Source organism: Mytilus galloprovincialis, chromosome 9 (genome assembly GCF_965363235.1).
Source record: "Mytilus galloprovincialis chromosome 9, xbMytGall1.hap1.1, whole genome shotgun sequence".
NCBI classification, from domain to species: Eukaryota; Metazoa; Mollusca; class Bivalvia; order Mytilida; family Mytilidae; genus Mytilus; species Mytilus galloprovincialis.
This window is the reverse complement of record NC_134846.1, coordinates 30,416,592-30,441,998: the sequence shown is the minus strand read 5'-3', so window position 1 is coordinate 30,441,998 and position 25,407 is coordinate 30,416,592. Positions and strand designations below refer to the sequence as shown.

General features: G+C 32.3%; 3 protein-coding genes across 3 annotated transcripts in view; 2 read left to right on the top strand and 1 right to left on the bottom strand.

The window, feature by feature from the left end:
* Positions 1–24,806, top strand: part of LOC143044783 (toll-like receptor 1) — a 43,292-nt gene extending 18,486 nt beyond the window's left edge. The window contains exon 2 of the mRNA XM_076216943.1: positions 22,641–24,806. Within this exon, the coding sequence (XP_076073058.1) occupies positions 22,664–24,757 (2,094 nt within the window). The 5' untranslated portion in view covers positions 22,641–22,663 and the 3' untranslated portion in view covers positions 24,758–24,806. The remainder of the gene's footprint in view (positions 1–22,640) is intronic.
* On the top strand, positions 5,469–7,836 carry LOC143046730 (ATP-dependent DNA helicase RecQ-like). Its single transcript, XM_076219830.1, has 2 exons — positions 5,469–6,099; positions 6,631–7,836. The coding sequence occupies exons 1-2, from the start codon at positions 5,639–5,641 to the stop codon at positions 7,754–7,756; spliced, it is 1,587 nt and encodes a 528-aa protein (XP_076075945.1). The 5' UTR covers positions 5,469–5,638; the 3' UTR covers positions 7,757–7,836.
* On the bottom strand, positions 8,583–17,288 carry LOC143044781 (uncharacterized). The gene is made up of 9 exons (XM_076216942.1): positions 16,562–17,288; positions 15,559–15,999; positions 14,895–15,054; positions 14,371–14,493; positions 13,686–13,952; positions 12,722–13,203; positions 12,175–12,429; positions 11,657–11,755; positions 8,583–11,281 (listed from the first exon to the last, which is right to left on the bottom strand). The coding sequence occupies exons 1-9, from the start codon at positions 17,105–17,107 to the stop codon at positions 10,196–10,198; spliced, it is 3,459 nt and encodes a 1,152-aa protein (XP_076073057.1). The 5' UTR covers positions 17,108–17,288; the 3' UTR covers positions 8,583–10,195.
* Positions 24,807–25,407: the final 601 nt, after the last annotated feature.

The window sequence follows — 25,407 nt, the reverse complement described above, 5'->3', positions numbered from 1 at the left end:
TACTGGCCTAGTTGACCAGGTAATAAAGTAGTGCCCAACCTAAGTCTAGTTATTGTTTTTGAATGATAACGATTACCTTGATAAAAGTTGGGTTTTTTATTTACTGTGGTATTTATAGAACGACTCCATAGGGAGCATGTGTTATCCCATCTAGCTTGCCACTTTTTCTTATATAATGCTGTTGTTATTGCAATGAATTCGTTTGCACTAAGACTCAAGTTAAGGTCAATCTTATCATTACTTAGCGCTAATTTAGCTAGTTTGTCAACCTGTTCATTACCTAGGATACCAACATGCGCTGGTATCCATTCTATGGTTACTTCTATATTTTTTTGTTTTAGACGACAAGCCAGTATTTGAATTGGTTCTAGGATATCGGGTCTACTTGATGCATTATTTTTTATAGATTGGATTGCACTATATGAATCAGTTAGAATAACAATTTTTTGCCCTGACTGTTGATTGGAGAACACCCACTTTAATGATTGATAAATGGCCGTCATTTCTGTGGTGTAAACGGAAAGATTGTCCGACGTTCGTTTATAGCTTGCAATCAACTTTGATGGTATTAGAAAGGCATATCCAGTTTTACCCGAAGCTGGGTCTTCTGAGCCATCGGTGTAAATTTTTAAATGATTTTTATATGCATAATCGATGTACTCTAACGCTTTAGTCTTAATGATATGCGGATTTTCTTTTTTACTGAGGCTGTTTTTTATGTTACTGGATGTTTTTGCTTGACCTATAATCCATGGTGGTGGGTCTTGAATATTTTTAGTAACCAACTTTATTTTGTCTAGTTCGTTATCTTTAAGTAGATTTTGGACTCTGAATCCATAAGGTATGTTATGGTCATTCCATTTATGATTATAAATTTGATATTCAATACAGTCATCTACTAATTGATTGGCTGGATTAGGTGGATTTTGTTTAGTACGAGCATAATATTTAAGAGAACGGTGGTCCCTTCTTAGTTGTAATGGCATTTCGCCAGACTCGGCTAGTATTGTTTCTAACGGGGTCGATTTATGGGCCCCTAACACTATGCGAAGACCTTTAGCTTGTATTATATCTAATTTAGATTTTACAGTTATAGATGCTGAATTAAACGCTTGACATCCATAGTCAAGAACCGATCTAAGAAGTGATTTATATAGCATGAGAAGAGAATCAGTACCCATGCCATAGTTGTATGCTTGAACATACCTTAGAACGTTTAATATTGCTTTAGATCTTTCTTGTAAGTAGTTTACGTGTTTATTCCAAGTTAGCTTTCTATCAAATATGAGACCGAGAAATTTGACATGATTCTGGAATTTGATTGGTTGGTTATCTAGCATTAGGTTAACTGAATAAACATGACGATCTCCAAATATAACTCCTATTGTTTTGGTTTTAGATATTTTAAAACCCCATTTTTTAGACCATGCACTTATGTTATTAAGGGTTTCTTGCATTTTCTTTGTTAAATGTTTAATATTTCCACCTCGGTACCACGTAACACTGTCGTCAGCAAATTGTGACATTACTGCGGTTTTTTTTGCCAGACCTACTAGATCATTAATCATGATGTTAAATAATGTGGGACTGATGACACTACCTTGCGGGATACCATTGTTAAGATCATATTCGTCTGAGGATTCTTGATTTACTTTTACTTGAATTTTTCTACCTTGCAGAAAGTCTTTTATAAAGTTAAATAACCTTCCATTTATACCGTAATCTTTGCACTTTTTTAGTAGACCATAACGCCATACTAAGTCAAATGCTTTTTCAATATCGAGAAATATGGCTAATAGAAATTGTTTACGTACTTTAGCTTTTTTAATGTCTGTCTCAAGTCGCAGTAAGTGGTCTAATGTGGAGCGACCTTCACGAAACCCACTTTGTGTTTCATTTATTATATTTTTCTCCGTTAGAAGATGTTTAAGTCTAACATTTACCATGCTTTCCATTAGTTTACAAAAATTTGATGTAAGAGAAATCGGTCTGTAGGATTTAGGGTCCGATTTATTTTTATTAGGTTTTAGTATAGGGATTACATTTGCATGTTTCCAGCTGTGGGGAAGTTGACCAGTTACCCACACTTTGTTTATTAATTGTAACATAATATCGATCATACTTTCGGGCATATGTTTGAACATTTCATATGTTATACGGTCATCACCGGGCGCAGTTGTCTTTTTGGTCTTAAGCACCTTATAAAGTTCGTTTTTGCTGAATGGTATATTAAACTTTGACCTATTATGTTGCTCATCATCATCCCTATTAATCGGATTTTCTATTTCGGTTTTTAATTTATGAGTTCTGAATTTGGGATTTAAGTTACTGTCACTAGATGCTTCTGCAAAAGTTCCGGCGAGCATGTTTGCTTTATCTACATTAGATACCGCTTGTTTGGTGTCATTAATAAGTGTAGGTAGGGTGGATGATTTTGCCCCTTTAAGACCTTTAACTGTGTTCCAAACTGTTTTTACGTTAGTTTTATAATTTAGTGTGTCACAGAAATTTTGCCAGTAGTCAGTTTTTGCCTTATCTGTGACACGTTTAAACTCCTTGACTGCAGTTTTATATAATTCATGATTTTCTTCTGATTTTGATTTATCATATACTCTATGTTTATAACGTTTATTTTTTTTGGCATTTGTACAATCATCGTTCCACCAGGGACAGTTTTTTCTTGTATGTATAGTACCACTAGTTTTTGGGATTGTTTCATCTGCGATTTTAGTCACCACTTCACAAAGATTTTGATTAAAGATTTCAATATCGTCATGTTTTATATTATCTATATTTATTTCTTTACAGAGAGTAGTGAACCTGTGCCAGTCGGCTTTATCGTACATCCATCTTTGTGGAGTGCATACTTTATTTTTAACCGGTTTTGCATTTAATACGGTGAGTACTGGGAAGTGATCAGAACCTAGTTGCTCATCTAAAACTGACCATTGACTGTCATTGGCTAACGATGCGGAGACTAATGTTAGATCTATTTGTGTTCGGTTGCCTGTTACAGTTTGATATGTTCCTGTACCGTCGTTTAAAATTATCATGTTATTTTGGTCTATGACTTTTTCAATTATGTTACCATTGCTATCTGTTGTGCTAGACCCCCACATCGAGGATCTACTATTAAAATCTCCAAGTAGCACTATATTATCTGATAAGTTATGCAAAACTTCTTGATATTCATCAAATTTAATATCTTGATTAGGGGGTCTATACACATTAACTATATTTATCTTATTATTTTGACAGTTTACAGATACGCCTACTACTTCTATGTTATCAGTATTAAAATTAAGTTGTGAAAAATTGAATCGAAACATAAATTGCTACTCCTCCTCCTATTTGAGGTTTCTTTTTATTTTTACCTTTAGGTTGAATCGGTATCTTTCTATTTCGAATGATTGGTGGGTGGTAGCCTTGTAGTTTTATGTACCTATTATCTTTAAAACGAGTTTCTTGTACACAAATAATTTCTGGGTTATTATGTGTGTCTAAGTAATGTTTGAGGGAATTTGCGTTCGCATAAAGTGATCGCGCATTCCACTGTAAAATGTGTAGCCCCATTACGGTTATTTAATTATTTAAATTAATTGTTGCTTATAATATCTTTAAATGACGTCAACCGTTAATTCTTTTCTAAATTGCTCTCTGATAAAACTTTGAAAGAGTCTCATGATGGGAACAGAGATATCCCCTTGTTTGTCCGCTATATTCCGGATCTCTGTGATTAGGTTTTCCCAGTTTTTTAAATCACTTACATCTTGACTAGGTGGTTCAATTATAGTTTTGCGGATCTCTGAAATATTTTTTCTATCTTTATTAGGAATACTGGGTGTTTGATCTTCTATTTGTGTATTCTCTGTTTTAATATTTAAATTTTTATCTACGCTTATTTCCGGATTATCTACCGGTGACATAGTGGCTTCATTATCGCTAATTACATCCGTGTCATTGTTAATTACTTTTGATTTAACACTGTCAGCGTATGATTTACCAGGTGTGACATTTGATGTATTAATACTCTTAGGTATGGTTTCATCCTCTGACACTGGAGAGTTAATTATTATAGGTATGGTTTCACATTTTTGCTGTGCCTTTTGTTTAGCTTGGTCAAATGACATTTTGTAACTATACATATTTTCCAACACCTGTTTTTGGAATATATATTTGGGGCATGATTTATCTATTGCCTGATGTTTACCACCACAGTTGTTACATTTTAAATTTTTTCCATTACAGTTTTTGGTTGCATGTTTACCAGCACATTTAATACATGTATTAATAGATTTTCTGCATTGTTTTGCATAATGCCCTAGACTTGCGCATTTGGTACAAAATTTAGGGTTAGGCTTATATGGCAGTAAATCATACTCTATGTTTTGTCCCTGGCTGTTTAAGGGAATAGATTTAAGTATTGAGTCTCTTTCTGATAGAGTTACTAATAGATAACCAGCTTTACCTAATTGTCATACAATTTTTATATCTGCCCCTGTTTCTCTTAGCATATTTTCCTGCTTTTTAATATTTAAGATTTCAGTATCAACAGGTTTAGGTATAACTTTATAGACTCTATTTTTAGTGACCGTATTTTCGTTTATTTCTTTTGTAGCAGCTGCTTCAATAGTTATTTTCTTTTTATGGTCAGTATCAAATTTGGACACTTTTATTTGGAAATTACCCAGTTTAGTCAAGCCAAGTAACTTTCTCCTTATGGTTTCAGATGGTGCGTAAACCAGCACACTGTTTTTAAGTGGTTTTATTTCTATGGCTTGATCATTAACACTTCCTATCATGGTTATTAGCAGATAATGGAGAGAGTTAAGAGTCAGTAGCAGGAACTTTTTAGCTCTTGATGTGATGATTAGTGTTCCACTAGGGGGAAACATTTTTTTGCCCTTATCATTGAGTGACACAGGGCTTTTAGTTTTAGTTTGGCTTAATCCTTGCCTTTTTGCACTATGTATTGACGAATTGCCTTGACTTTGTTTGTAAATTTTGGAATCAGGTGATTCCCCTTGTTGTGGACTTCTTGAGTCAATTTTCCTTTTATTGTTTGTCATGTTGCTCATATTTCAATTTATCTTAACTTTTAATTAAATTTATTAAAGCAAAAATAGATTGAACTTTAGCTTATTTAAATATTTAATACTTATTTAGCAAAAATATTAAATTATTTAAACTTATTTAGCAAAAATAAAGTTTAAAACCTAAAGATTAAAAAATAAAATTTATAAACTTACAAAGAAATAATAAAAAGAAATGAAAATGAACTCAAGTTAAAAAAATAGAAATTATTTTAAATGCTAACTAAACAATTGAACAATTGAACAAAAACAACAGACCGTAATCTTCACCTGTAATTGCTTTGAGATCGACGCGTACGTGTTGACTCGACGATGGCAAGCTAAGGAGTGAACATGAACGCGGACTCCATTGAGAACACCTTGGATTGAAAGATAACTCGAATAATTACAGCGCCCCCTTACGGTCATTGTCCTCCAGAGGGCTTGAAGACAAAGTGATCATTGGACGCGTCAGCCCAATACAAATTGTATTGACCAATCGCGGACAACGACCTTTAGATTATGCGCAGTCCCGATTTCCGGCAACATCACGTTTGTTTACAAACATGGAGATCGATAGCTATCTAAGTGAAATAGAGGATAAATATATGTTTGAATTCAAAGATAAACAAAGAGAATCTATTGAAAATATACTACAGTTGAATGATACAGTTGTCATTTTACCAACAGGCTATGGTAAATCACGAATTTACTTCCATTTACCGGAGCTATTTGAAAAACTGTCCGGTGAAAAATCAACAGTGCTAGTTATTTCACCACTTCAAGCTTTAATGAAGGATCAGATCTCTAAATTAGAACAATTAAATATAAGTGCAACAGTAGTAGGTGAATGTCAACCAGATAAAGGCGTTGTTGAGAACATTGCTGCAGGGAAATATTCCATAGTCTTTTCCTCGCCTGAGGCAGCCCTTACACCAGGATTGTGGCGCACTAGTTTGACCAAAGGACAATTTCATAGTCATATCAAAGCAGTTGTAATAGATGAAGCCCATTGCATCACACAGTGGTAAGATATTATTTTTAACATTGCTACTGTCTTTTATGATAATGAGGAGATGTGTACATGTACAGTATGATTTATTTTTTTTTTAATTGCCATTTGTTTGAAATATCCTTTCAAGGCTCTACAGTTTTGTCTTGGCTTTCAACAATGAGAAAAAAAAAAACATATTATATTGTCGGCTATTAAAGAAAAATTTCTTACAAGTTACAGACTAGATTATAACAATGAAACCTATGAAAAAACAAGGCATGCCAGAAACAATTTAACAGACATGAACCAACAACAGCAACTGAAATGCTGGTGTCCATTTTACATGTATATGCTATGTACAACTACATGTACCACTATTAATAGATTAAGTTAAAAAAAAACCAATTGCATTGTAATGTATATTTCTTTTGCCATTATTCACTGAATTCATGCAGTGATGTAGCCTTTCTTGTCGCTAATAATATGTTAACGACTAACAATCATTCATTCATTCTTGACAACTTTTTATGTTAATATATTGATTTTTTATTTTTTCTTTGGCAGGGGTGGAGAATTTAGAAGACATTATGACAGACTTGCAGAATTACGTTCAGTTGTACCAGAAAAAACTCCTTTTGTTGCCCTTACAGCTACCTCAACCAAATCCATGCATTCAGAAATTTTGAAAAAATTGCAGATGAAACCAAATGGGACTAAGACAATTTCAAAATTACCTGAACGCACCAACATAACATATTCATTGAAAAAGTCCAGCAAAAGTGTCCATGAATTAGAGTGGCTGTTAAAAGACTTGAAAACTAACTCTGTAAAAACAAAGAAGACCGTCATATACTGTAGGAGTATTCTTTCATGTGCCGATTTGTTTGAGTATTTCGTAAGTGGTATTGAACACAATAGAGATATTTTGGATAATAGACTTGTAGCAATGTATCATAGGTCTACAGCAGAAACAAACAAGAATCATGTGTTGAATGAGTTCCCAAATGAAGATAGTACCATTCGTATTGTGTTTGCAACAGTTGCATTTGGCATGGGAGTTGATATTCCTGATATTGAAAGAGTAGTTCATTGGGGAGCACCTCGAGGACTTGAACAATTTTCACAAGAAAGTGGTCGAGCAGGCAGGAATGGCAAACCTTCACAATCTTGTATATATTTCTCCAGCTTTGATACTGCTAAAGGACGTTGCAATGAAGGGGTGAGAAATTTGTGCCAAACAAAGGAATGTATTAGACTTGAGTTAAATAGATATTTTGTGCTAGACAATGATGAGCTTCTTGAACAAGGTAACCATGTGAACAGCACAAATCCTTTGTGTCAGTGTTGCAGTAATTGTCGGTTAAATTGCACTTGTGGTTGTTGTGTAGACTTTGAATTCTATAATATACATATATCACCTGAAAACAATTTTGAATCAGATCCAATTGCCAGACAATTCAATGACCAGAAATTAAAAATTTTGAAGGACAATTTCATTGACTTTAATGATTACTTATGTGAAGAAGGCCTCAACCGTCAGCTTTCATTTGACAGCAAATTCATTGACTGTTTAGTAGAGAATGTTTCTTTCGTATTCTGTGAAGATGATATCATTTCACTTGGACTTTTAGACCATGACCTTGCAACAGAAATTCTCGAATTAATTGAGGAAGTTGATATGGAGTTTTGATAAATGTTAAATTGTGCATTATGATATATTTAATTTGATTAAGTACATGTTTATGTACTTGTATTAAATATTTGACAACATGATGTATCTTTTTTTTGAAGAAAATCAAAATATGAAAATCAGATAACAATGTATGTTGTATATCATTGGCCTTGCCAATGAGCATATGATCTTATATGTAATGAGTATCTAAAAGCCACTGTGTGACCTTTAACAATGAGGATATTCCATAACTTTAGTAGATGTGTCGTCAGTTACACTATAAAACCCAACTTGACAAAATGCAGAACAAATCAATCAACTTATCTATTCGTCTCAGACAAAAACTACCAATGAAATCTTTCAACCCTTTATATTTGATTTATGCATGGAAACACTATAATCAATTGACCAAAAAATAAGCAGATGTCATATGATCGCCAATGAGAACGTAGCCAACCAAAGTAATTTGAAGTGAATATAAATGTTGATTCTTACAAGGTACTGTAACACCACTGTCCAAGGTTACAGTGAGAGTTGGGATCCAGCAAAGTTATTTTAGGTTCAATATAGCTTACTTTGATGTGCGAGTCTAGGTTCCATGTTGAAGGCCCTGTTGTTACGGAAAAATACTTCTGAGTTCATGTAATTACAACTGTAATATTTGGATGAAAAGTTGTCTCATTGGTCATCATACCACATCTTCTTATGTTTAAATGGTCTTTAAGGGTCGCTGTTCAGTAACTACTTGTTTACAAAACTCTAGATACATGTAACCATGAAAACATGACTCAGTTATCAGTATCCACATGATCCAACTGCACAACTTTAGTACAAGAACAAAAAATTGGTGTTGAAAGACATTTTATTAACACAACAACTTCATTTTAAAGTAGCATCAAATATATACAATCATATGAGAATTATACATGGAAAATGCCAGAATAATACGAATTAAAATTGTTGACTGAGAGACCAGCAGTTAAAGTACATGTATAGGTACAATGTACATGTATCACTTATAAAATATCAGATAGGTTCTTCAAATAGAAAAATGTGTGCATTCAATGCAAAGTTGAAAAAAAAGTTTAGAAGACAGCATGGATAAAAATTACAAAAACTTCTGTGGTTCATGATCAACAAATTAAAATCTGAACCAAAAGACTGGAATTACATAAAATGATAAATATTCAATGGATTGATTTTTTAAAGACCTATATATGCACAATTATTGAATCATATATATATAACTGTATATATATATACTGTTTATCTTAGTCAGCACTAATCTTTTCAATCGTAAAATGGAACAATATACATTTAGGCAGATTCATATACACGAAAAAGCACTATTCCTTTAATTTTAACACTGAATTCTGTTTCAATAGATAAACTATTCAGTTATTCCAAAAGTATCTCTTGTTGAAAATATTTCTATACTGGCACTTAAGGATGTACTTAGGTGAGGTTTTGGAATTTGTGTCAAATGTTCGGACTCCTTGGTGTTTTTCCATACAATACAATGTAAAATATTTTGCCCCATAACACCCATTTATTTTTTCATATAAGACTTAATAGCTCATGAAAGGTCATTTACCAAAATTTAAGAAGATTCTTGATTTTCTTTCTTCTGTTTTGAGACCCAAATAATACGAATGCAAATATAAGGTAAAAGTCCGAGTCAGCCTTTTCCCGCCATATTTTAAATCTCAAATATCTCGAAAAGAAGGTCCATGACCTATCAATATTTTTAGCTTATCTTTATCCTTTATTGATGCTCTACCAGCTTATAATATCAATTTTAATTTCTTAATTTCTTAATTTTTACCTAACCTCACCTAAGTACATCCTTAATAAAGATGTATGGTCACAATTGGTCAAAACAAGAATATTTACAGCACTATTTAACACAACAATCCCAATTAATGAGAAAAAAAAAACAACTGATTGAATATTAACGATAACAACCTACTTGTATTGATTTAACCAGAGACCGCATAATTGTTCATCACCATCAGTTGAAAAGACAAAAATATTTACAGCACTATTTATTTACAATGATCACAGTTAATTATAAAACAAAAACAAACAAGTATTTGGAATCACAAATTACCAAGCACATCATGTCTTGATTTAACCAAAGGCAGCAGAATTCCAACAAAGCAATAAAATATCACACATCAAGAGACTGTAAAAAATTGCATATAAGACTAGTAAAAAGAAGTTTCATTGCATACAAAATGAGTATTATTACATGATCACATAAAAAAAAACCAAGGTACATGTAACACTATATATTTGAATACAAAACATGCAAAATGTAACTCATTAAAAAAAAACATGTAAAAAGGATAACAAACAAAATTGCACTATGGCTTCAAAATATTGCACTGAACTTTCACCATCACAATTTATAACTTCATGTGTACACACAGTATTCTAAGTAAATTTCTACACAGTTCAACACATTTGATATGAACGACTACGCTGGTATTTTGCAAATGTTTCTTTTTTTGATGTTAACCACTGGCTCAGTTTTTGTCCATTTACCTTACTTGTTTCATCATTTATAATATTTTGGAAGGAGTGGTGACAACGTCCTGGAATTTTATCAAACAAATTCTCTTTTGCTAGCTCTTCAACTAAAGAGTTGATGTCCTTTTGAATAGATGGTTTCGAGTTTGATGGTCGACCAAAAAATTGCTGCAAACCTTCTGTGTAGCTGTCAATAAGGTCATTGCAGCCCTGCAAACTTCTACCACATCTTTGAATTGAAGATGATGACAAATTTCCACTTAATGAGTTCAACGAATCTTTTGCCCGCATGTTTAGAAATTCCAGCGCCAAATCACCTGGTACATTTTTTCCTGCCCCACCATGAATGTTCACACCCCTGTTGTGACGCAATTGGTGTGCTAGCTTTGGTGGTAGAAGTGCTAACAGCTGAGCTTGTAGCCGGAATGAAAGAAGACGGTATTTTGTATGGTTATTTTGAGTATATTTAAGAATGTCTAACCTCCACATACGCACTAGACGATCACCATCATTTTCTTTAGATGCATCCTCTCTAATCCAGTCGTAAAGACCATCTCGCAACAAACTACATGAATAATTCAACTTATGGTCTTCTGTTTCAGCTTTATTAGAATCAACTTTTTTGGTTTCTTTCTGCTTTTTGTTTGTTTCTGGTAATTGTAGATGTTGCAAATCTTTGTATAAACAAATATTCATGTGTTTTTCCTTACACTTTCCATTTATGGCAAATGTCTTAGGACAGCCTGGATATCCGCATGGTACTCTATTATTATCTGCCGTGTCTTGGCCATTCTGTTCAAGGACAAATGGTTTGGCAACAATATATTTTTCAACAATGTCTGATGACAACTTTTCCAGAAATTTTTTCTTTTCCTCTTTCTTCATTGTGTCAGTTATTTTGTTGATATCATCTACACTTGTCAAATTCAGGATTTGTAACGCTGCTAGGATAATATAGCCCTTTGTCACAAAACGTACAAAATCTCTGCAGTCATTGACAGCATCTTTTACCTAAAATACAAAGTTTATAATTTTAGAACAATTTCAAATATAGGATAGTGTCAACTATAATCATTTATTCTGGTTTTCTTTAATGCAACAATAAATTTTAGGCAGATCTAAAAATTAAATAATTTGTTAGTATTCAGAGTAACAGAAACATTAGTTTATTAAGACAGACAATATAACATAGCTTTATAATTTTATGAATTGAACAGATATTTCCAAACATGTTTCTCATCATTTACAATTACAATTATCTCCTGCACAAAAAATTATGGTGAAAAGCAACTTTATTTAATGAATTTAATAGAGTGGCTGAGGAAAAGCAATATATGTAGAAATTTTTATCATTTCATCTTTGTGTTTATAATTAAATGTACTTACAACTGATTTAACACCTCGGTGATCAAATTTGTTCCTAAGCTGAAATAGGGTTCCTTTTTCGGCAGATGATGTTCCTTTAAAATGTAGATTATAAATTTCCTGAAAAATAAACAAATTTATAAAAACCCAACAAAACCAAATGATGACTGAAAAAAAAATAACATAAGTGTTTACAAACATTCTGTAAGTGTCTGTCCCACCTTAGGAACCTGTTATTCAGTGGTTGACTTTGTTTCATGCTTGCAATTTTTATCCTGCCTGAATTGTTCTGTAATTACTTTGGCGGTTAGTTTTCTAAAATGAATTGTTACATATATTTAAAGCAAACACTACATTATGGATTTTTCTCATTGTTGAAGGCTGTACTTTTGCCTACAGTTGCTAACACCCACTTCATTTGAACATTGGTGGATATTAGTCTCAGTTGCAATCATACCACAGCTCCTTGTTTTTAAATTATCATTTTACATGTACATGAAACATATATTTTTTCATCTTCAATTACATAAGAAACATACCTGTAAAGTTATGACATGACCATGCCAGTCTTCACTCTTCCAAATAAATCCTTCCAGACGGTCCTCTTGATTAACTCCATCAGCTCTTGCCTTTTGTGCCGCATCACCTCTTTCTACACTAAGAGCATCTCCCCCTAACAGAAGTGGCATCATCTTCCGCTGTCCATCTCTCGGCACATACTGTTGTAGGTGTTCAATAACTTCAATCATTTCTTCTGTTTTGTTTTCATCTTTTTCCATGATTCCCAGAGGTACCTACAATGAAGATATATTTTTTGAATTTGAAGAAAATATCTTTATCAAAAATCAAAATTACATGGACAATATATATATAAAAGTTGTAATCTAAAACTTAGAACAATTACTAAAATTTCAAAAAAAAGTTTATAAAAATATATCAATTAAATATTCACACATATATATATATATATATATATATATATATATATATATCAGTTGTTTAATTTTGATTTTGATTTCACGACAGATGTACAAACGTATTCATTATTTTCATTAATTAGCTACATTGTAAACTGTGGATACTTACAATAACACTTTTTTTCTTCGACTCCTCTGTATACTGGTGGGGAATGTGGTAGGTAACAAATTCTTTACAGTCCTTCAAGGCTGAAATATGGTCGACTAATGCCCTTTGAATAAGTATATTACAGTCTTTGTATAGTGCCTTGTAATCTTCTGCATTTGGAACAAACGCCTCATTTGGGACAGACAGTATGTCTGCTTGTGGGTGAACAGAGTCTAAATCCTCTGATGGTGCTCTGTCTTTCACTGCAACAGAATGGACTAAGTTGAAAACTTTGTTTGATGTGTCCATTGTTTTATGTCGTGCTTTTGTATTCATGTTGAGGTTGTCCATTATAATTTGAAAAGAAGGTTCAGTTGTTGAGTTAATATCCTTGGAATTTACTGTTGTAAAAGGAGAGTCAGCTGCTGTTAGTTCAGTGATAGGTTCTTCTTGCTGGGATGTGTCAGCTGGAATTGGTGTAGACTTGACCATGTTGACTGCCTCTATAATACATGTAATACAATTTATTAATAAAATGTCCATTTTTTAAAATATACAAAATATTTAACATTTTCAACACACATCTTTTTGACCACATTCGCATATATCAATGTATATACGGTATACACTAGTAGCTGTTTAAAATTAAAAATTATTTCAATATTAGATTGGTTAAATCTTTCATAAAAATTTCATATGCTGAACTACTTTTCATAATAAAAATATATAACATAAGTATGCTAACAGAATAAATATGTTATTTTATTTGTTGTCTAAAGATTTTACCAGAATTAAGATATCCCGATATAATAATAAATGTTTTGTAAAATACATAAAGTGTAACTACATTTGGTTTTACTTGGACAATCATCTCATTGGCAATCATAGTACAACATGTACCACATAATACATCTATATTTTTATAATAAAAAGTATGATTTTGTTTAATTAACTTATAAAAGAAATGAAGCTGGTTTATATGTACCTTTAACTGATTCTTTATAACTGGGTGTTGTCATTGGGCATGGTTCAGCTATGAACATTGGCCACGGTGATCCTTCATTTATAGAACTGGGTGTCGTCATTGGACAAGGTTCAGCTATGTACATTGGCCACGGTGATCCTTCATTTATCGAACTGGGTGTTGTCATTGGACAAGGTTCAGCTATGTACATTGGCCACGGTGATCCTTCATTTAAAGAGCACTCACTCATTATGTTTGCCTCGTTAAATCTTGAACCCTGATGTAATCCTGAAATGCATAATAGGAATATGAGTTTTTTGCATTCTTTCGGTATCAAATAAAATGGAAAGAAAGTCAATCAAACATTAACACAGTCACAGATTCATAAAATGTGCACAGTTACATTGAATCAACTGGAAATAGTAAACATGATAGTTGAAATCTGTATGCTTTAAAATTGACAACTTTCTTAACCAAAAACTTGAATTAAATTTAAACACTCAAATACATTACATACAGTTCATGTAAACCGAAACTCTTGGTTGAAATAAAAAAACAAAAAACTTTTTAATGAATTAATATAGAAATAAAAGCTAAAACTTATCAACACTCTTCTTTTAAAAGTATTGTATATAAAAGCTCAAGAATTAAAGTGAAATCAGTTTCCCCTACAAATGTGCTGATAAAAATGGGCAAATTGTAATACCTGGTTCTGCATGCACTGGTTTCACTAGTACTGGTGTCTGTACAGAAGACAATGAGGATTCCATTGATACATGTACTGTAGAATCATCTTCCAAGAAAGTGGACAAGGCATAATTATGATCATCTGAAATGATGTATAATAATGATAAAATAGTGAATTGCTCATATATGTACATGTAGAAATGTGGTTGACAAATGAGCATATAACTATTTTCCATGTACAAAATATGTATACCTAAACATAAAGTTAAACATAAATGTATACAATCTATTTAAATGTTGAAGCATCCATAATCATGCCCATGGACTAATTTTTCACTCATAAATCAATTAATGTACATATAGGCATCAAATTATACATGTTATAGTCAGATTAAAATGTGATTAAATGGATACTTTTAAACAAAGATGAAGATTGTCTCACTGGTAATACGTAATACCACATCTTCTTTTTATATGTGCAATTTGTCCAATGATTGGTGTTAGCCTGCCTGCTCAACATACATAATGAAAAATATAACATACCTAATAACGTCATATCTTTGTCTTTATCCTTTGCAGCAGTAGCTAACTTTTGAGACCACATTTTTACTGGCAGGTCAAAGTCCTCACATATAACATCAACATGTCTTACTGCAGATTTGTATGAACTGCTCAAACCAGCTCGGTTGAAGGAAGTGTACACCTAAATAATAGAAAAGTATCTGTTAAATACATGTGCAATGTCACGAATGTGCATACACTAAAATACATATTCATTTCGTAAGATATAAATGTACCAAAGAATTAATCATGTTAATAGGTTAATGTTTACTATATTGACATTTTTGTTTTTAATAAAATTCAACAATGTTGAATATAATTTTACATTTGTGACTGTCTATTCAGTATCTTTCATCCTATATTTTCTAATTTTTTCATGGACATGTATTAATCTAAATGAGGTTTTATTCAAGCTTTATGCTCAATGTTAAAGGTTGCTATGTCGCCTTCAATGATAAAAAACTGCTAACATTGTATATCAACAGCATTTGATCTTCCATAACAGTCAATGACAGTTGTCTCATTCAGCTTAATATCACATATATAAATATACATGTATAATTTATATAAATACATGTACATGAACAAGAACTGTGAAAGATTTAAGTTTTGTGTATGTCCTTAAATTAATCATTTTTGTACATACCTTTGTTCGAACATGACCTCTGAACATCAAAATGCTATTTATCACTTGTAAAGCTCCCATATGCATGTTTCTGTTAAATAACAGTATTGCCACACTTGAAACAACACGAGGAAGCTGCTTCAATTTACTAGGTCCAGCAACTGTATGAAGGAAATCCATTGTCAGAGGACATACACTTTCCAACTGTTTGCAGGCAGTCTTCCATGAAAATTGTTTTATGTTTTTTGTTCGTAAGACACAATCTTTGTATTTGCATATTTGCTGAATCTCTTGACTTATCTTCTTTTTAATGACTTGGTTGAGGTCTTTCTTCAGTTCTTCAATTTGAAGAAGATGATTCAGAGCTGTTTTGTACTGTTTTAATACTAGTGCTCGGCATGCTAGTTTGCTGTGGCCTTTAAGTACAGTATTCCTTGTACTGCCTTTAAATCCAAGTTGCACCTGGAATGAAAATAAATGTATTCAGTATTGGTCTAAAATCCAAACATTGGGTTAACATTAAAAATAATTAAGGAAATACATATACAGATGATTGTACAAAGTACCTACATGTACAAATATTGTAATACATGTACATACATGTAATTCAGACATTTAAAAAAAAAAGGGGGGGGGGGTGTTCCATCTTTATGTCCCCCTTACAAATGTATATTAATGTTTAGATATATATATGAGAAGTATATATGTAAATGACTAAATGTACGTTGTCGTTGATCTTTATACCAAAATTTTTGTTAATAATTTTAATGTATTTTTCACGTTTATATTGTACATGTACATATTAATTTATTAGAGATACAAGTAAAGTCGTGCACTCTTCATCAAGTAATTTAGTATGATGATTTGGTGCATGTAGACCTAATTTTGTATAGTCAAATAAGACTGAGGCTAATTATTTGGAAGGCTAAGCTTACATGCCAAATAAAATAATAAATGTACACAGTTACACTTTTCTGGGTTGTTATATATATCCTCCTCAGATCATAAATATATTAAAGCATACCTTAACTCTTGGCCCAGGGCTTGCAGATATTTTTTTCTTGGTTGTATTTGGGGTCTTCCTTGGTGAATTTGAGAAATTCAATCTCCTTCTGTTTGCTTTTGGTGTTGATGGGGTAACTAATTTCTTTCCCTTTGGAGTACACCCAGATTTCATTGGAGTTAGGCAACTTCTTGGTCTCTTTTTAATTGATGAAATCACTATCTCCACAGGCACAGACTTATCATGGTGAACTGGCAATGATGTACATTCTAGATCTGTTTTGATGTTCTCAAAATTCAGGGAAGCAGCATTCTTCAAATTCTCTGTAAGATTGTTGAAACGTTTCTGACTCCTACATATACCCTGTAATGTAGCAAAGCACTTGCTGCACACATAACAACTTTCTGCACTGTCAACATAACAACGAAGTGTTTTTTCTGCAATCCCGTATGAAAACGATAGAGTTTTGACAATATCAACATCTCCCTGAAGTTTATCAACATTTCTCCTCACGTCTTTAGATGAACTGAACACGTGTGAACAGTGAAGACAGGTGCTTCGGGCCATCACTCATGTTTACAAACATTTATTTCAACTCCTCCTACTTTTTGCGCCAATTTCTATAGACAATAAACCACAATGCAACTCGTTAATTTAAACTTCCGGTTGACGCGTTCTGATTGGGTATGCATTCAGGCGTTAATGGAGTGATCGAAGTGATCGTAATATAACGACTGGATTATTCGGGTTAATTGAAAGATTGCAAATCTACTGACCAATGAAATGCTTAAGATTTAGAACGCGGACCTCAACGAGAACACCTAGATCGATAACACACTGTAATCGTTAGACCGTCGAACAGATAGCGATAATTCCAGACTTCTTCTTCTTCTTCTTTTTCTTTTATTTTTGCACATAAAAATATTATTAGGTTTATTATTACTACATTTCTAAGCAGTTTGTAAGCACACTTTAAACACAAATTTTACTAACATTCTCAACCACTATGGTTGTATATTATATTAAGGTAATTAAGATTTTTTTCCCGCATAAATAAGGTATTGGCCAGTTCACAACCAATCTGAGTGTTGAGAAAAGAAAAAAAAAAAAATAAGGTCACAATATAGAAGAATACATGCTGCCAAGGAATTGTAAATAAGGAATTGTATATTTACAATCCCTTGATGCTGCTGTACATGCCTGATTGACAAAGATTTAATAAAATTGAATTATTCATAAAAATATGTATTACAATTTAAGTGTTTCTATATTGTGATTAAATATATGCATTTTATGTACTTGTTTTGGTTTGGATTTGTTTATTCAAAGCTCGCGAGAAACGCTGATCTCTTAAGCCGGTAACAGTAGTGGTAGATATTCACAGATTTTTTAAAAAAATAAAAACACACTATTACATATACATGTGACAATAATTTGTTAAACCAGTTTAGACTTAGTGTGTATATGTCTCCGCTGATAACAATTCTATGTTAGATAAACATAATTATTTGGAATTAAAAGTTGTATAGTTATCAATAAGTACATTTTCAAAATCATTTATTTATTTAGACTTGATGAAGGTCTACATGATTTAACGAATAAATGTAAGAAGATGTGGTGTACTTGCCAATGAATTAGATCACCGTACAGCCTTCAACAACGAGCGAAAACCTAACCGCTTAAACATTTATAAAATTTCCCAAAATTACAAATATAAATTAAAACAATTCAAACAAGAAAAATATCGGCCTGATTGATGTACAACACTTATAGAAAAATATAAACAACAACGACTAACACTGGTCACAGAAAAGAGGGGTTTCAAACCATATGTCCCAATTGAAAAATTATTTTATCTTTTTGGTCTAACATTGTAAACAGTTCCGATAGTAAATTATATAGATATATTTATAAACTCAGCGTAGATGGTGGATTTACTTTCGATTGGTTGATTTGTATAAAAAAAATTCTTGAATAAATATGTATTTTAAAATATTTGGTTAAATCAGAGTAACTATATATATAGTTTTAATCAAAAAGGGTTAAAGTTGAGCATTAAACAGAGATTTTTTTTACCAATTTCAGCAGACTTGGAAATCAGAAATGGAATATTCTCCAAAAGTATTATGTTAAAAACTGTTTAAAGAAATCTTTGAATTTGCAGAATATTTAGACTTATTACGTTATAAAGATAAGATAACGTTGTATATGTTTAGAACTGGAAATCATCGGTTACCTATAGCAACCGGTAGATGGCGTAGAATTATGAGACAGGAAAGGTACTGTGTACTTTGTAACTCTCAAGAGATAGGTTGATGTATTTCACTATATTCTAAACTGCACAACTCTAACAGAAAGTAGAAGACATTTTCTTAAACCTAACTATGTAAGCCGAGTAAATGTTTCAAAATTGGGCACTTTATTTATTTCAAAAAATATTGTGTTTTGAAAAATTTGTGTAAATTAATTTGAATTATATATACATAAAAGTATGTTCTCCAGGCTGATCACCAATCTCTCATTCTTGTTGCTCGCTTTGTGCAAACTTGTCATACGCAAAATCTGTATGTTAATATTATATGTAAAAATATCTTTCTTTTTACCGTTCACTTGGTTTTATAAGAAATAAAGAATCTAAATTAAATAATACAATTAATTTTACTAACATTCTCAACCACTATGGTTGTATATTATATTAAGGTAATTTAGATTTTTTTTCACATAAATAAGGTATTGGCCAGTTCACAACCAATCTGAGTGTTGAGAAAAAAAAAAAAAATAAATAAAAATTATATCAGAGCAACAATGCATAATTGTTTCTTTTCCATTCTTGTTTATTTTAATAATGTTTCTGTTGATTTTAATTTGGTAGGTAGACTTATATTAAATGTCCTAAACGTAAATATATGTTTTTTTTAAAATGCATTAGACCTAAGATAATGTCGACTTTGAGCAAGTCAAGGTCGTAAAACTTAAATCAACCAACCCATCGTTATCGCAGACTAAAATTTATCTCATATAAACAGAATATATGTTCATAGCAAGACTTTTTGTACGTCACGGTGCATGGCAACACAATAATCCCTTTACAGAATCGGAACCACAATTCACAATTTTCGTATTGTGCTGCTTTTCCACAATTAACGCCCGTTTCGCGGCAGTGACCGATATTACAATTTGAAACAGTTTTAAAAGTTTATTGAGCTGTTCCTTCATTTACAAAGTTGTGCAAGACTTAACTGTTTATTAAATTCAACAAATGTCAACATTATCTTCATTAATTTTATTATTTAACACAACATTGCTTTTATTACAAGCTATTTCATATATCAATATACAGCTAGGGAATATTTGTTGTTGACCGAAAATATAAGATACATCGATTTAAACTATGTGAAAAATAAATAATTTTTGTAAGTTACTTTAATTTCCGTGTCTATATTTAATTTACGAGTACACTATAGTAAGACAGAAAAAGAGAAACGGAAATATACAGGAATACCTAAAGTTTCGTAAGTCATTGCAATGGACCATACATTACTGACATGTCACAAGTTTTCATAGCACTCAGCAAGTTTTGAAACGAATATGTGAGATAAAGATCTACTGCATTTGGGCAAATTAAAAATATGTTAAACATCTAACTATTTTATTTTTAACAGATTCACAAGTTTTAAATTTTTTAAACCGTGCATCAATATTTTATTTTTTTATTTAAATTCCTTATATGTTACGTGTATTGAATGATCATTCATTTGTTTAAATTGTGAAGTATATGACTTTAATAAGAATACACGCATTTATATATATAAGTCGATAAAGTTTGAAACAAATAAACGAAAGATACATCGATGTTGTTTTGCTTGAGTGATTTACCTGTTAAAAGCTCGGGTCTCAACACGGTTTAAAACGAATTAATACCAGTTTGAAATAGTTTAACGGGGGCGTGGCCTATTTGTTTGACGTAACTTACCGCCAACTTGAATTAAATTGAACGACTGCAAGCGAATCTATTTGACTGGCATTAAAATGATTTGATATGCATTGAAATAAATTAAAAATGATTTTTAATTTTTGTCAATCTTTATCAAATGACGATTAATCTCATTTAAACAGCGTTAATGCGTTTTTGTCCGATCAAGTTAAATTCGGGTTACTAGTGTATATTTTTCATAAAAATATGAATATAAGAAGATGTGGTATGAGTGCCAATGAGACATTTCTCCACCCAAGTCAATGAGGTCTTCAAGATCGTGATGAGCGTGGCCAACTTTGAATATATTCAAAACAATCGTGGTGCGGTCGTTGCGAAATCCGATCGTGGTAGAAGCGTAGTAAGAGCGCAGTAAGGTCGTAGTAAGATCGCAAAGGTCGCTGTACCATCGTAGCGAAAGCGTGATTCTATTCGAAGAGACTGCGCTACAATCTGACAGCGACGTTATTATGACCTCACTACGACCATCACGTTCTCACCGCGACCCTACTACGCTTCCACTACGACTTTACTACGTTTACACCACTCTTTTTCAAGACCATAGTACGCTGATAGCACGTCCTTGCCGTCTTCATCACGCTCTTCGTACGACCTGACTATGTTCATACTACGACCACCATTCTCATTGTCATTTTACAAAAAAATATTAAATCTTTCCAGGTTTTGTTTGTCTGTTTGTAATTAGATTTCTTGTCCATTTTCTCTAACGGCTCAATCATGCTTCTCGTTTTTATATAGATTAGACAGCTGGTTTTCCCGTTTGAATGGTTTAACACTAGTAATTGTTGGGGCCCTTTATAGCTTGCTGTTCGGTGTGAGACAAGGCTCCGTGTTGAAGGTCGTACTTTGGCCTATAAGAGTTTACTTTTATAAATTGTTACTTGGATGAATAGTTGTCTCATTGGCACTCATACCACATCTTCCTATATATAATTTGACACATCTGTGTCATCTCTGCTATCGTGCACTAAAATATCGTCATTTGAGGACAATAAGGACCGGCGATAGGTTGTAATTTAGGTTGGAATGGTCGGTCCGACATCTCTGCTTGATCAAGATTCGTTACTATCAGAGCTCCCTACGGATAACTCGTGGTATGGTCGTAGTGAGAACCTGCTGTGCGTAGAAAGATATTGATGAAAGTAGTGAGGTCGCAGAATAAGCGCGGCAAGAACGTGGTATAATCGTAGCGGGATCGTTGCAGAAGCGTAATTAGGACGTAGTAGCATCGTGAAAGCAACGTCAATTTATATCTTCATTCCGCTCATACCGCCCCTCACTATGATCTAAATTTATTTTAGATCGCGGTGAGAGTGGTGCGATCGTGGTCTTGTGGGACTGGGGCTTAAGGATGTACTTATGTGATCTAAGGTAAAATTAAATAAATCAAGAATTCCAAATTGATACTTTAAGCTGGAAGAGTATTAGTTAAATATCAAAATTAGCTACAAAATATTGATAGGTCATGGAGTTCGTTTTCGAGATATTTGATTTATAAAATATGGCTGGAAAAGGCTAACTCGGACTTTTACCTTATATTTGCATCGGTATAATTTGGGTCTCAAATCAAAAGAAAGAAAATTAAGAATTTGCTTAATTTTTTTCAAATAACCTTTAATAAGCTTAGTCTTGTGTCAAAAGATAGATGTTATAGGGCAAAATATTTTACCTTGTATCGTATCGAAAAACACTAAGGAGTCCGAACAATTGACATTGAATTATTCCAAAACATCACCTAAGTACATCCTTAATGTAGAGAGATATTTTCAAGCGGAATTATTAATAATGAAAAATATTAGGAAGGTTTATGTATTTATCGCGACTTTTGTTGGCAATTAAACGTTTCAGAACGTATCCTTTCTCCCTTCTATCTTTTACACTGCAAGCCAAAGTGTCAAGATTGTATCAACAATTGCATTCACTCATAAAATTTACCATACAATTAAACATGTCGAATTGCTTACACATTTAACATTTTTGAAATTTTAAAGGCGAACGTATTGCTCTAATACATGTTTTAGCAACTCCTATGTTTATACTTACACTTATGTCTCTCATCAGTTTGGTATAAAAGGTAAATGACCGTTTTTTTATTTTATATTTCAGGTTTCCGATATTTTGGAATTGTTATGGCAAATATCCATATTTATTCATTCCTCGGTTTAATTATGCAGGTCAAAAGCCACGATGAAATTAAATGTCCGATTGAGCTTTGCAAATGTACAAAATTTGCAGCCATATGCTCTGGTAAAAATCTTACTTATATTCCACGTTTTCCGAAAGACGTTGAATCAGTAACTTTTCTTGATGGACATATTGGTACATTATCAAAAGAAAGAACTAAAAACTTAACTTTCAATGTTATATATAAGCTTAGTTTTATAAACAATGCCATAGTTCGACTGGAGCCTGATACATTTTCTACTTTCATAAAAATTAAGTCCTTGACAATCTCATCCGAGCAATCCTTGTCAGCAATTGACGTAATGAACGTATTGACCAACATGAAACCTTCACGTTTGAAATATCTAGAATTAACAGGCAACAATTGGAAATGTCTTCCAGGCGACATGTTTAAGGCATTACAAGCAAATAAAATTAGCATTACCCTCGACAGAAATTATCTGCAACTGTTAAATTTCTCATGGTTTTCAAATATGTCTCGTTTGCTACATCTGCGAGTAAGTTTTAATAAAATTTCATCAATTATACCAGACAGTATTTTGAGCCTGCGGAAACTTTATCTAGAAAAAAATGAAATAACAAAATTTCCCAAGTTTTGTTTAAATAATGGTAATAACAGTGCACTTCCAAATTTAAACTATTTATCCCTTAGCGGTAATAAAATTGAAAATATTGGACAATTTCGTTGTTTTCCGAGGCTCAAAACATTGAGAATTGGTCACAACTTGATAGAAAGAATTCCCAACGACAGTTTTACCCAGTTAAAAAAATTAACTGACCTTAGTCTAGAAGCTATAGGAAAAAGATTAAAAAAAATTGAAAACGGATCTTTTAATATACCGTCATTGCAAATGTTATCCCTCCGAAATTGTGAATTTCATTTTCAAAGTCTATTCACGTCAGAGCAAAGTAGGATGCTGTCCAGCTGCAACAACTTAACATATCTTGATCTTAGTGGAAATTTTTTGAATGTAACAATTTTGCCTCGGTTATTATCACCATTGAAACGATTAAGGTACATCAATTTAGAAAATACTAGACTGGGCTATTTGCCTGACAACGTATTTCCAGAACTACCTGTGATTGAAACGCTTGTCATCAGATTCAATCGAATATATGGATGGGGTATAAATGTGTTTGATCATATGCAATCTTTACAATATATAGATTTATCCCATAATCTGATAAAGACTATAAATAAATCATCGTTTCCGACTGCATTACTCACAAATTTGAAAAAGATAAATTTAGGTAAAAATCAATTTTCTTGTACTTGTGAACAGATTTGGTTTGTTACTTGGTTACAGAGGACAAACATTACGGTGGTCGACTATCCAATTCGTTATTATTGTACTACACCAGACAATTTTAATGGAAAACTGTTAAAAGATTACAAACCTTCCTTTTTGTCGTGCAACCCAATATATTTGGTTGTGATTTCAATTTCTGCATTAGCTTGCCTGTTAATTTCGACAATGGTAATTTTTCTTAAATGTAATACAAATGTGAAGAACTTATTTTACCTTTTCAAAGTTAAACAGTTTAGGCGACATGGTTATATGCCTATAGTAAATAGCGATGATTTTGAATTTCACGCTTTTGTTGTTTATTGCGATGAAAACCGAATATGGGTACATGACGACTTCGTAAAAAGACTTGAAAATGAGCAGGGATTTAAGTTGTGTATATATCACAGAGACTTTGAGGTTGGAGAAACAGTCAGTGGGAACTTTGATAAATATCTGAAAAAGTCATGGAAGGTTGTTGTTATAATATCAAATGCATTTGCCAAAAGTGAATGGTGTCAATGGGAAGTCGATATAATTCAGGAGAGAAGACGTCGACAAGGCAGAGATGCGCTTCTGTTAGTGATGCTTGAAAATATCACATCGAAAAACATGACAAGTCCTCTGCGTACTTTACTAGACAGTACCCCGCACCTGAGGTACACAAAAGGAATTGGTGAAAATCTATTTTGGACTGCAGTTATTGAAGATCTTCGAAAAGCCATAGGACAACCTCCCGTTTCTGAATTATAGATATTATATTTGATTGAACATTTGGTTAGATAAAATGTGTGTCAAAGTTCACTTTTTAATTGATAATTGTAAGAAGTCCTAATTAGAAAAATCTCCTGTCGCTACCAATCAGAATTATTAATGAATGTTTAAATAGTTATCCAATCATTCAAACGCTAAAAGTTTTATTGATTTTCATTTTAGCATTAGAGATTGTCCTTTTTTTTAATAAGATTGTCGAGGCCGTTATTGATATGTGACATGATAAATTATATAGGACTCTTATCGTATTGGAAGTAACCGATGACAAAATAATTTTTGAAAGGACTTGATTTTACGTATACAAATGGTACAAATATGTCTACGTTGTCAGTTGTTCTTCAATTAGTTAACTGCTTCTCTTCTTTTATGTTCTGTTTGCTATTTACTCTTTCGTGCAAATCTATTATGGTTGTAAATAGATAAAACAAATGTAAACTGTAGGAATCAAAACACTCTTAACAATTGTGTACATGCATATGATGCCATCAGGATTTTGTGAATTTGTCGACGCAGCAATTCAGAATTATCCTACATCATTTAAACGAAAATTCCTGTATTGACAACACCTTAGTTTTTTTGTCTAAAATCTATGGAATAAAAATTTAAGATTTTATAATATAAGACGGAGT